The sequence below is a fragment of the Ictidomys tridecemlineatus genome, chromosome 8, assembly GCF_052094955.1.
Source record: "Ictidomys tridecemlineatus isolate mIctTri1 chromosome 8, mIctTri1.hap1, whole genome shotgun sequence".
Classification (NCBI taxonomy): Eukaryota; Metazoa; Chordata; class Mammalia; order Rodentia; family Sciuridae; genus Ictidomys; species Ictidomys tridecemlineatus.
In genome coordinates, this window is record NC_135484.1 from 15,182,447 (window position 1) to 15,195,943 (window position 13,497).

Consider the following 13,497-nt stretch of genomic DNA (forward strand, 5'->3'; position numbering starts at 1 on the left):
AAACAATGATAGCCACATACACAAGCTCCATCTATATTGAACACACTCTGTTCCCAAAACATCTCCACACATTGGGAGGGAGGCATTAAGCAAAATAACATTTTCTTAAAGAAAAAGGAGGAGGAGGAAGAGAATTCCAAGTGACTAACAATAACACGCTGAGAAAATAAATCTGTCCACAAAGTACATTAAACATTTTTTTTAAGGAAAAGGAGGAAGAGAAATTGAAGTATCTAACAATAGAGATCAGAGTAAATAAATCCTTCTGGAAGGTACAATGTAAAAAGATTACATTTCATGTTCTTTTAAATCCTTAAAGGTGTAAGAAACCGTTGGAATATACAATTAAGTAAACTGGGTGGTTTAATGAACAGATGTAGGATATGCTTCTAATTTTGAATTTAAGACACTACTACTTAATTATCCACATTAGAATAAGACTGAGGGATGCATAATACAATATTAACATTTGTTTTACCAAGTAGAAATGTAGAAATGGTAATTTTCTTCCTTTGCTGTACCTGCAAACATGTCTTTTCTTCAGTAAGCATGCTGTTTTTATAATCAGCAAAATTACTTCAGGAAATTAAAGTCACAGCCTCTATTTCTATCAAATATTTTAAATAAAAATGATTTTTCTATTCACTATGTGATAAATCAAAGGAATGCCCCATTTGCCTTTCAAAAATGACAGTACCACTAAATTCAAATAATTAATAAAATCAGATTCCAGTAGACAACGGCTTCAAATACAATCCCTGCCTCTTTCCCCTCAGTCATTGCTACTAACAAAAGTATTTTTTACCCAAAACACTCAAAATGCACACTGCATTTACTTAGTCAACTTTGGTTGCCGCTAGACAGACTACATTTCATCACAGCCGTTGCTAAGCATACAATTTGCACACATTTCTTTTGTTCCTCTAGGTTAGCCTGCACGAACCTCAGAAAGAAAACATATTAAAATGTTGTGCAAGATAACTGAGGATCTCAGACTTCTCCCCAGAATCTGAAAGTCAACTCTCCAGTTGTTTCAACCCAACTTTAAGGAAAGATCCAAACCAAGACAAAACTGTTTAAGATAGACTGTAGTTCCTATGGAGGGGGGAAAAAGTCATCTTCTAAACTACTTAGATTTCAGTGCATGGAATTTGCAACAGAACATCTGTGCTGCATCCAGCCCAGCTTCTGTCCTTCTGCAGCTCTGCAAAGAAACCCCCCTGCAAAAGTCCCAAGGCTGTGCACCTTTTCTGTCTCCCGGCTGCTCTGAGAGGGAAGGAACAAGTCCCGAATCATTTCTTGGGAGAATTCACTTTAGCACCTACCTGTGCTCCACTTCGGCTGAAGCACATCGTCTGCCTGGTGCAGTGACCTCACTGGGTGCTCAGTCAGGTAAAACGAGAAGCTTTTACTAGTCCGTGCAGCGCCTTCCGTGGAAATATTGCATGAGTCAGCTTTTATCTCTCAAACCCAGCACACAAAGGCTTTACAAAAACCTGATCTGCAACTTTCTCACTGCCTTTTCCCCCTAGTGTGCAGACCACAAACTTCAGCATCCCTGTGAGCCTTAAATGAAACATGACATCACGAAATTGAGAAGCAGGACAATAGACACCACTGTGGGTAACTTGGAAATGCAACTTCACTAAGCAACACCCTGCGACTGCCATTCTTTTGTGAACATCAAATACAACCCACACTTGCCTAAAGCTGCTCCGGCTGCACCTTCCTGGCTCTAGCTATAGTTCTTGCTAAGCTCCACGTTACATCGGCAAGGTCTTTGGAGCTCAGATATTTGCAAGTTTACTTCCTGAATTAGGAGCTTGTTTCAAAGCAAAGGGACACATCTGTAACATACATTTTAAAGGGACACTTGGGGAGGGGGCAGGAACTGAAGGCAGTTTGAATAGTTGCTGTTGACAAGAATACAGCTTTCAAAGAAACCAAGTTATGAAAGAATATATTTGACTTTTTAAAAAGCAGTTTAAAAATCTGTCTGAAGGCAACTGTTTGCAATTGACACTGATGGGCATTTCTTCAAAAAACAGGTTCCATGATTTTACACTTTAAAATATTAAGTGGTACCAGCTGAAGAATCTAGTTCCCACATTCTAGGTAAGCCGACTTCAAATTATGTAAGGGTTTTTTAAAAATTATTATTTATTTCCCAAAGGCTGCCTGACTTTTAAAAAATTCCTTATCTGTTTTCATATAAAGATTCAATAGATTTATATTTGAAAAAGACATTGGGCTCTTTATGCATTTAGACAATACCTCCTGAAGTACCAAAACGCAATTGAACACTGATACCACTGCAACATGGAACTAAAATTCAAAACATGGACTCTGTCCATCTATAGACCCTCTAAACTATCTCAAAGGATTAAAATCCTTTAAGTAGAAGTTCCATTTATAGCATTCATTTGTGGTTGTAGAAAATAACACGGGTAGATCATCTTTAATAAAGCTATTTCTATCATACCTATTAAATGATTTTAAACTAACAACATAATAGGATAATTTGTTTTAATGCCTATTTCCTTTCAAACAAGGCTGAGCAAACAGCTTAAATCAGTCCTCTGAATGGAAATATATCAGTCAGTTCGGAAGACAACTTGTGGAACGATTCCTCTCCCACAGGGTGTACCTTGTTTGATGGAAATCACTACCTGAGGATGCTGGAAGGCAATTTGAGGCCTCTCTGGGCTGTGGAGCCTGTCTACTCCGCCATTCGGAAGCCCACAGGGACCTCTCTGGTCTCCTGGTTGATGTGTGTATGCCCCACAGCAGCACCCAGCAGGGCCCTCCTCTGCGTAGCTGAGTCAGCCCCAGTCTTACAAAAGCTTCCCTCCTGTCTTCCTAGTCAGTCTCTGTTCTTCCCGTTGGTTAAACAGCTGTTAATCAATGATCTCTTCCTATCTGGATTGTCAGCTGTGGGGACCAGGAAGCCTTCCTAGACTACAGATTTTACATCCTTATGTAAGATACAAATATCTAAACTTTCAGGTGGTGTGGAACATACAGAGGTTCCCGGCTTCTTGGTGCATAGATTTTCATGTATGTAGATATCAAGTTAGCTGCATTAATTGTTCAATAAAATGTTACTGTTCTTGGCTTTTTTATTTTTCCTTGCCCGAAACCATGTTTTTTTTTTTTTTTTTTTAAAAAAAACCCTTTTTTTTTTTTGGCCTGGATGCTGTGCATACCTATAATCCTAGTACCTTGGGGGGCTGAGGCAGGAGGATCTTGAGTTCCAAGCCTGCCTCAGCAACTTAGCGAGGCCCTAAAGAAACTTATTGAGACCCTGTCTCTAAATAAAATATTAAAAAGGGGCTGGGAATGTGGCTCAGAGGTTGAAAGCCCCTAGGTTCAATCCCCAGTACCAAAACAAACACAAACAAGCCATTTTTGAGAGATGTTCCATATGTTTCAAGGAAACAAAAATCAGCAAAGTTGCTCTGTGTGAAGCTAGTGGGCAGTTTGCTCACTCACTAGCCAAGGTAGAGTCCTGAAGGATAGGTCTGAAGTGACGTCCAGGCCATATTTAGTCCTATGGGATGGTCATTTTGTGGTTCATCCATAATTCTTGCTTTAGCAAGATCATTAACTGGTGTAACTCAAATCACTTGGAAATAACAGAAACCAGCTGAATTGCATCCCCAACCAGCAAGGGGTTATAGCATTTAAATTAAAATCTAGGTATTTAAATTTTAAGATTTTTCAGATCAGGGGATGTGTGCACAGGCCGCTGCACTCACACTAGCACTTTTTGTCTTTTTTTATCCACCACTTGTGGGCAGGGATTCACACAAAAGGCAGGAGTGCTGGAATCCTTGCCCCTTCTCTCTGCATAACTTATTTATTTATTTAAGTATTTTTTTTAGTTGTAGATGGACACATACCTTTATTTTTTATGTGGTGCTGAGGATCGAACCCAATGTCTCACAGTGGGGGCAAGCGCTCTACCACTGAGCCCCAGCCCCAGCCCCCGTGCATAATTTATTTGGCATTGTTAATCCTAGTGAAAAGGTAGCTTTTGCTCAAAAAATTTCTTTCTCAAATGATAGTAGCCATGGTTCATGCATATATATGCCTCATTAAGGAATAAAGATACCTTTTAAAATTAAATAAAATATTAAAAAAGGGCTGGGAATGTGGCTCAGAGGTTGAGTGCCCCTGGGTTCAATCCCCAGTACCAAAACAAACACAAACAAGCCATTTTTGAGAGATGTTCCATATGTTTCAAGGAAACAAAAATCAGCAAAGCTGCTCTGTGTGAAGCCGGTGGGCAGTGCTGGTTGACAATCAGGAGGCAGAGGTTCTTTTCACAGTGTCCCCACCTGGAACAGGGATTCAAGGCATAGAAGAGCAACACCCACCTGGACATGTCTATAGCCACCAAAATTCAAGCCAGTGAGCAAGGATAGCATGTGGTCTGACTGGAAAAGGGCCAGAAAGTCCTCACTATTTTAAAAATCCCTTTCCAGAAGTCTGCCCTAATGCCTGGAATCCCACTATGCGTTGAGTATCCTTTATTCAAAATGTTTGGAACCAGAGGGTTTTGGATTTTGGAATATTTGCATATATGCAATGAGATATATCCTGGGTGTGGGACCCAAATCTAAACATGAGATTCATTTATGTTCCATGTATACCTACCCACCTAGCTACAAGTTAATTTTATAAATTGTTTATAATAATTTTGTTGTGAAACAAAGTTTCATGGTCTGGAAACAAGTTCCATGTGTGCTGTCACATCAGCATTAAACATGTTTCAGATTTGGGGGCATTTTGGATTTTTGAAGAGTTTAGATGTCAGATTTTCAGATTAAAGATGCTCAACCTAAAACCAACTCATTTTGGTTGAGGGTAAAAGTCCTCAGTCAAAACTCCAACATTCCCTGGGAAGGATCATGCAATCCCTGCCTATCCTTCCAAAGTAGCCAGGGATTTTAGGAATGAGACCAGGCTGGGCTTGTCTAGTAGGTCTGGGCAGGGGGAGAGGGGAATGTATAGGGAAGTTCACAGTTGCAGGGACTTAGCAGGTCCTGGTTAACTGATACACCTTGCTGAACTCGCATCCAGGCAACAGATTCAAGAAGTTGGGCAGCCAAGGATAAAAGAATGGTCCAGAGAAACAAAAGAAGGGCAAATACATGCCTAGGTTTGGGGGAATCAAGATAAGATTTTGCTTCATATCATCAATATCAGATAAGGCAGATTTATAAAATACCCAGACATTTTCAGATACAAAGGTACTACCAGTTACAAGGGGTGCTTCAAAACATGTATTTTATACACAGAACATAATAATTTTACATGCTGGGGCAACTGTAGGTGCATGGGGAACCCTGTGTGTGTTGTGACTTAAGATAATGCCATTGTAATATTTTTTTTTCAGGACAAGTGATAAAACCAGCTATTTCCTGATATAGGCTTAAAATATACTAAGAATGTTTTGTCAGTGGCCTATCAGAACTTTTCTTCGAAATAGAAAAGGCATGAAATTGCATTTTCTAAGAGTATACCACAGAATAAGTGTAGAAACACTGAAGTCTATTGCATGCCCAAAAGTACCAAATATCCCCCATGAAAGTCCCTTATAAGGACACACTGACCTTCCTCTCCTGCATGTGAGTGGTAATGTATTAGCATCCGTCTGCATCACAGTTATTTATTGAAAATCTATATATACTCTGCCTGCTCTAAACCCAGAAAACATCACCTACTGCAAATTCTGCCTGGCTGCTGTTACACGAGGCAAACTCTGCACTTGGCCAAATAAACAAAGAGGTTAAGGTGGCTTTCTCCTTTTGAAAAGGTTAGTTTCAAAGTGAAATAATTTTAACAGCAAGTGAGTTTGTTTGTACAAATTTAAAAAGTATTTACACTCCGCAGAAGATAGGGGTCTAAGGACAGACAAAAGCACCCAAGAAAAGCCTGACTAAGTGTAGGAGAAATTACATGAAAACATTTCTTGTTGTCCTGCAGCAGTGACTGTGACAATAGAAACCAAGCTACAAATGCCAGCAACCAGTACTCCAACTGCAAACCTAGTTTCTCGCCCCATACTGCACTGTCACCAAGCATGGTCACAAGAATTTCAAAAAACAAACACACAAAGCCATGAGTCCCAACAGGTTGTCACAGCCCGCCCTTCCCCTCAGTCCAGTGGCCCTTTAACTTTTCCCTGAGACCTACCGCCAGGCAGCCATTCGGGGGACCAGGTGGCCCTGAAGGCCCTCATTCTGATGCCTGCGCTGTTTCAGGCGTTCCTCCCTGGGCTCATTTCTCTGCTTCTGGGACAATCATTAGCTTCATTTTCCATTCTGTTCTTATTTTAGGATATTTGGTCTTTATTTTCCAGAGATGGTGAAATCAAGTCTTAGTTATTTCTGAACTGAACAATTTTTAGATATCAAGCAAGCAAATATGTTACAAATAGCTTCTTGCTTTCAGTAATCTATGAGTCCCATCTCTAAGGACACCATTGGAGGACTCGCTGAGCTGAGCACAATGAAGGAATTATCCCTGGAAGAATGTAGGCTGCTCCCAGACACATTCTTCCCCCAGGAGATAACACACATCTAATCCATTCATAACTAAAGGCATTCCACACAATCTATACTTTTGGAAACACTCTAGAAAAATGTACTTGAATTTGCAAAAGGGACTTGGGCACTTGGGTTGAAATCCTGCAGTAGTATTTTCCAAAACACCAATTAAAATGAGAATTAACAGTTTCAGAGTAAGGATCATTTGCACATCCTGGCAGGGCAGACAGCCCCCATCTGCCAGCCTTTCCTTCTCTTTGTGATGCAGCTCCTTGGATGTGGGGGGTGAAGAGGAGGCTCAGCTCCACATTGCCAGCTGCTCCCACCCCTTCGTAGACCAAGCCATGGTGGGCTCAGCTCAGAGGCAATTCTCCACAGCCGCAGGGGGGAGGATGGAAACTAGCAAGGCAGACACTCATGAGCTGCTTGGAGGAGATTCAAATCAATCTCCGAGCTGGTTCAAGACTCCCCCTTCCCCGCTGTCCCATTGCCACTCTTCACCCTGGGAAATTACCATCTTTCAGGATCATCTGGGTCAAGCTTCCCACTCCCAAAGTTAAGGTCAGTGTCAAGGAGGTCGACAGCTTGGCCTCTAAGATGTATAGTCTGTGAGCAAATGAACTCATCTCAGGGGAGACTCTATAATTTTAAGAATGGGGTGATTGGAGCTTATATTCATTTGGCCTCCTGCTCTAGGGCAAGGGGACAATCCCATTCCAGCAAGAATCTGTACAAGGCCAAATGCAGGCTCTGCTCCAGGAAAGCAGAACTCAGTCCTAAGTGACATTTCTTTCCAGGATTTCATCTCTCTTTTAACTAAAGAAGGCAATGGCCACAGGGCCATGGTCCTCCAATAAGCAATAACAACAGTTTGCTGCCGTGGGCCCTGATCCTTACCCTTCCGAATGCTGGTGGTCCACATAGCAACAACCCAATGACCCCCCTCCCTCCAGGCCCCCCTCTTTTTTTGCAGTACTAGGGTTTGAACTCAGGGCCTTGCACATGCTAGGCAAGCACTGAGCTATGCCCCAGGCCCTTTTGTTTTTTGAGTCAGGATCTCATTAAGTTGCCCAGGCTGGCCTCGAACTTGCCATCCTCCTGCCTCAGCCTCCCCAGTAGCTGGGTTCACCCGCGTGTGTACCCACCTAGCCTTTGTCCTTTCTCATCAAAATAGCATCAACCCCTTATTCACCCTCACTAATGGCATCCACTGAGCCCCAGGTTCCGTGCTGGGCACAATGAATGGACAAGGGCTGTCTTCTTGGAATGCCTGTCACACAGGACTGGACAAATCTCAAAGAATGTCAAGTGTATCAAGTGTGATGCAACAGTGTGGGGCACCGCAGTTACAATTACAAACTACCAAGGATTGTGCACATAAACATTTGCTGTATTTGTCTAGACTGTCTCTCCCCCGCTCCTACACTGTCCATCAAACAATACTGAAAGTGAAGAGGAATTTTCTATTGACAGTAAAATCAAGTTCAATTAGGTTGCCTTCACTTCGAGTCCTCGATCCAATCTGGGAGACGAGTTGGACTCATCTTTCATCTTATATTTAATTACTTGGTATCCAAGCTGAGAGTCAAACTTGCTGAAAGTTTCTGTGAGTCTAAGCACTTGCCTAATTCCTGGTTCCCACAGAGGTACATGAAGTAACTTGTTTATGTTAACAGAACAAAGGAAAGGAAAAAGAGCTCTCTGTTCCCCTGCAGGTTTATCTTAATTAGGTCACGAAACAAGTGCAACCAAATTTATTTTGGTTTATTCTGAATAAAAATTATCAAATCCTTTTTACTATATGAAAGAAGAGGGAAAAAACAAACTAGGAATACCAGCTGTTGGAGGGGTGGGGTTATATATTTCTTCACTACCCACTTGGATCCTGTCCCTAAGTTTTCTTTAATAAATATGTATTCTGTAATTAAAATACCAAAATAAATTTATGCAACGGGTGATGGGTAGTCCCCATGCGCTGGCCCTATTCCCGCCTGGATCCCACTTTCTCAGGCCCTGTGTTGTCCCCGGGTGTATACAGCTCACTCCCTTGCTGGCTGGCATCCACGTAGGTTTGGCTAGTGGGGTGGGGGTGGGGACCAATGTTAAGAGGCAACATGAGAGGGGGAATGGACATTTCTTCTGTGGCTTTGTTGAGCAGAGGTCTAGTATTCAGCACTGGCTGCATTTGAGGTGGCTCTTCCATGCCTCAGACCTTCCCTGAGTTCCCTTAATCCTGTCTTGTCCTGCCTGTTGTCCTGGAGGTCAGAGGCTAAGGCTTGCTGTGGTTGCTGGCTCCCTAAGCCACCCTGTCTCTTTAATGAAGAATCCCTCCATTAAACCCTGCATGTGAAGCACCTGGGCTAGCTCTATGCCCTGCAGATCCTGGGCCAATACAATTTCATATGAATTCCAAACATTTGGTCTACAAAGCAGGTAGCAGTTTGGCTTCACATGCTTATTGGAATGTTGACCCTTGCTTTTTACTCCATAGCATGAAGTAATATTTCAGCCATTTTTTGATTTATGGCTTTAAAAAATTTTATAATTTGTTCATTTTAGATATACACGATAATAGGGTACATTTTTACATATTATACACATGCAGGGTATAACTTATTAGAATAAGTTACACTTATTAGAGTATACTTGCAGTTATACATAATGTGGAGTTTCTAGTCGTGCATTCATATATGAACATAGGAAAGTTATGTCAGCTCCATTCTACTGTCTTTCCTATTCCCATCCCTCCTCCCTTTCCTTCATTCCCCTTTGTCAAATCAAATTAACTTTTAGTCTTCCCTCCCCTTCCCTTACTCTGTGTTAGCATCCACATATCAGAGAAAACACTCAGCTTTTGGTTTTTTGGGACTGGCTTATTTCACTTAGCATGATAGTCTCCATTTACCAGCAAATGCCACAGTTTCATTTTTCTTTATGGCTGAGTAACAGTCCCTTGTTCATATATACCACATTTTCTTTATCCATTCATCTGTTGAAGGGCCCCTAGGTTGGCTCCATAGCTTAGCTATTGTGAACTGAACTGCCGCTATAAACATTGACATGGCTGCATCGCTGTAGTCTGCTGTTTTAAGTCTTTTGGGAATATGCTGAGCAGTGGGATAACTGGGTCCCATGTGGTTCCATTCCAAGTTTTCTAGGTAATCTCCCTACTGCTTTCCAGAGTGGTTACACCAATTTTCAGTTCTACCAGCAGTGTATGAGCGTACCCTATTCCCCTCATCCTCACCAACATTTATTGTTAACTTGTATTCTTGACAATTGCCATTATGAATGGAGTGAGACGAGATCTTAGAGTGGTTTTGATTTGCATTTCTCTAATTGCTAGAGATGTTGGAACATTTTTTCATATATTTGTTGACCATTCATATTTCGATTTGGAAGTGCCTGTTCGGTTCCTTTGGCTGGATGGCTTATTTGATTCAAGTCAATGAAATGCACATTTAACTGGAGCCTATTCCATGCCAGAAACATTTTCCCTTTTGCTATCTACAGGTATATTCATTTATTCTGTATTGATTGGGCTGCTACCATGTGCCAGACACGGTCGGTCGCAGGCACTGAAAACACAACAGTGAATCAAACAGTGAAAATCCTGCTTTTCTGGAACTTATTTTTCTAACAGGAGCTAGACAGACTAAAATCCTACCATCAAAGCTTGTCAATCCAAGAAAGATACTTTAGGGGTGTTCTAATCGGACTCTCTATCTGGTGTTTCAGTGGTCACTTACATCCCACCATGTGTGGCCATCTCTGGATTCTGTTAGTTACTGGGCACTCTCGATCCCTGCTCAGATAATCCATCGCACTCTGAGGCAGTCCTAGTCTTCAAAGTGCTTTCCCACACAGAGCTGAAGTTTTTTAAGGAAAAATATAAGAGAAATTGCATCTCCACTGTGGGGTTCCTTAGTCATGTGAGGTGGGCTGTCAACTTTTCTATCCACTTTACCTCTTTACTCAAATATTCATCGAGTACTACCTGGGAGGTTAGTTTTGATGTGGCGAGCTCAGGGGCCAGGTGCAGTGGGCCAAAGTGCTTAGAAATGGCACCGCCCCCTGCTGACCTTCCGTATGGGTCTCTAGTCTTGCTTTCCTGCTGCTTTCACCCAAGTGTTTTGGAATGTTAGAATCCTCATGCCAAATTACCACTGTAAAATACAATGAAAAGACACGATTTTTAGAGAGTGTTCTCTAGAAAACAAATGTGCTCCCTGCTCCTCCAAGTCAGACCCTCAGAAATAGCAACCACACTCTGTCCTCCAGGTGCATGGAGTTTGGCCATGAGGACAGACTCTGGACCATCAGCTGAGCAGGTGACTGATGACTTAGATGTGTATGAGGTAGGGGAGGCACAGGGGCTGAGACACATGGAAAAGGAAACCACGTCTGGTTTGGGGCGGTCTGGGAAGGTTTCCTTGAAGAAGCAACATGAGAACTGACATCTGCAGGCTGGAGAAGAGGGAGCAAGGGGAGCTGGGTGAAGGCAAAGATGGTTCATGTTACAGATGGCAGGTACCCCTGGCATTATGCCCAGGGTGACCACCTGCATTAGTTAGCTTCTGCATTGCTGTGACCGAAATACCGGTTAAGAACAACCTAGAGGAGGGCAAGTTTATTTGGAGGGAATGATTTCTGAGGTCTCTGTGCACAGACATCTGACTCCATTGCTCTGGGCCCAAGGTGAGGCACATCCTGGGGGAAGGGCCCAGTGAAGGAAAGAGGCTTAGGTCATGGTGGGGCCAGGAAGTAGAGAGCAAGGAGGAAGGGGGACACAGGGAGGCTGCAACCTTCCAGGGCACACCCTGTGACCCACTTCCTCCGGTTACACCTAATGAGTCCATTCAAACTAGGATGCACTGATTAGGTTACAGTTATCATAATCTAATCATTCTCGCATTAACTTTAGATCTGGGGTCAGATCATTTCTAAACCATAGCACCACCCAACCTAGATTTTTTTTTCTTGTTTGCAAGCACACTGTTGCATAGCACAAGTAACAACCATATTTACTCTAACAGTCCCCCTACTAGAATATATCCTCTCCTTTCTTTCTATACTCTGGTGCGATTCTATTCTTTAATCTGTATATATCGATCTTCTCTCTTCTCAGCTTTTTTTCTTCTTTCAGACCCTGGGCCGAGCTGCTTGGGTAGCAACCATGACTCTGATTTTGCCCAATCCCTTGGTCCTAATAAACGGCGGTGACAGTGAATCACAATGTAAACTTCCCTGCCCAGCGTTTCCATCTAGGTTTAATCAGATTAAGATGAACATCAAAGAAACCCTAAAAGAAAGGGTCACGAAAGGATATGTGGAGGACAGGAGGAGCTGGTCACTCCACTCCATTCAGTCTGTCATGATGTTTCTAGGGGCCTCATGAACTGACTGTGTGCATTTGAGCCTCGAGTCCTTCCCAGAATCAGTTGGTCACCTGTCCCAAGGGACCTGAAGTCAGGGAAAACTGTCCAATCACCAATATGGCTCCAGACTCAAGACATCTGCTCAGGTGGCTGCACAAATCAGAGCATAACAAAATGGCAAACCCCAAAGAATTAAGCTTCTCTAAGAGCTGCTCTAAGGGGTTACCTTCACAATGACTACTGGTTCTCTTCCCAGTGATTTAGTAATAAAAACCATCCCCAAAGCTGAACTTACTATGTGCAATCAAAGTTATCACTTACCACTCACAAAATCATGTGTGGAAAGGATGCACGGTCCAGAGTTGAGATGTGTGGGATCTCAGCTCTGCGGACCCTTGTCATCTTAGCCAAGTCACTAACCACTTTGGGTTCCAGATTCCTTCCAGATTAGTAAAATAAGAGCTTTGGATTCTCCGACAGTTAAGAACACTTTCTACATGTCTGCATCAGAGTCATGTGATGTGTCCACACTGTGAATTCTTTCTTAACTTTATAGGTAGTCTCTCTGGAGTCTCGCAAACATCTTTAGGATCTTTGATGTGGTGCCACTGTCACAGTCAGGTAACCAAACAGTGATGCATGAATAGGAACATGGGGCCTCTGGATAGGGAAAGGAGTGAAATTTCCTATAATTCCTAGGTGCCAGGATTTGTGATAGACATTGTAATCCAATTATTGCCAAAAGGAAAGTTCCCCACAAAAATGTTTATCATCATCTGACAGTAGACCGGTGTCTAGCCTTCGGTTAAGCTTTTTACATATCTACTGAGCTCACCTCCACTTTTTGCAAAATTGCATTCTGAAAACCAGTTATAAAGTATATGATGAAATAGCTCAGGCTACCACAGGGGTCTTGTCATAATTTGTGGCAGCATCCCAACCATGGACCTGCACTAACACACCTTGGGCTAGCAGTAATACAGAAGTTGGGCTAAATATACAACTGCAGAAATTATGCTTCTATTACACACAGACAATGTAAGTATGGCTGGTTCTAAATCATTCAAGGGAGCTCTTATTTCTTAAGTTTACATTCAATTATGTTATAGTCAGCTTTTTCATCACTATCACCAAAAAACCTGGCAAGAACAATGTAGAAGAGGAAAATTTATTTGGGCTCACAATTTCAGAGGTTCAGTCTGGGGTTGGCCCACACCATACGTCTAGGTCCCAGGGGAGGCAGAGCATCGTGATGGAAGGGTAGGGCCGAGGCAAGCAGATCAGGACACAGCCACAGGAAGCAGAGAGAGCTCTGCTCACCAGGGAAAAGATATAAACCCCAAAGCACCCCCCTAGTGACCCACCTCCTCTAGCCATATCCTACCTCCTACAGTTACTACCCAGTTAATCCATATCAGTGGATTCATCAACTGATCAGGCTACACCTCTCTTAATATAATCATTTTACTTCCAAAAATTCCTGCATTGTCTCACACATGGATTTTGGGGGATATCTCGTATCTAAACCAATACAAATTATGATGAATAAAACAAATTTGCTGAAT

The 13,497-nt window shown here is 42.4% G+C and overlaps 1 protein-coding gene across 8 annotated transcripts in view; it reads right to left on the reverse strand.

Annotated features, from left to right (window-relative positions):
- Window positions 1-13,497, reverse strand: part of Plekhg1 (pleckstrin homology and RhoGEF domain containing G1) — a 205,232-nt gene that overhangs the window by 89,181 nt on the left and 102,554 nt on the right. The window contains exon 1 of one of the 8 annotated variants that reach the window (XM_078018897.1): window positions 6,202-6,335. The exons of 6 other annotated variants lie outside the window; for them this stretch is intronic. In XM_078018897.1, coding sequence (XP_077875023.1) covers window positions 6,202-6,247 — 46 coding nt within the window. In that variant the 5' untranslated portion in view covers window positions 6,248-6,335. Of the gene's footprint in view, window positions 1-1,325; window positions 1,572-6,201; window positions 6,336-13,497 lie in introns of those variants that run through there. One more of the 8 variants, XM_078018904.1, reaches the window with a different exon arrangement.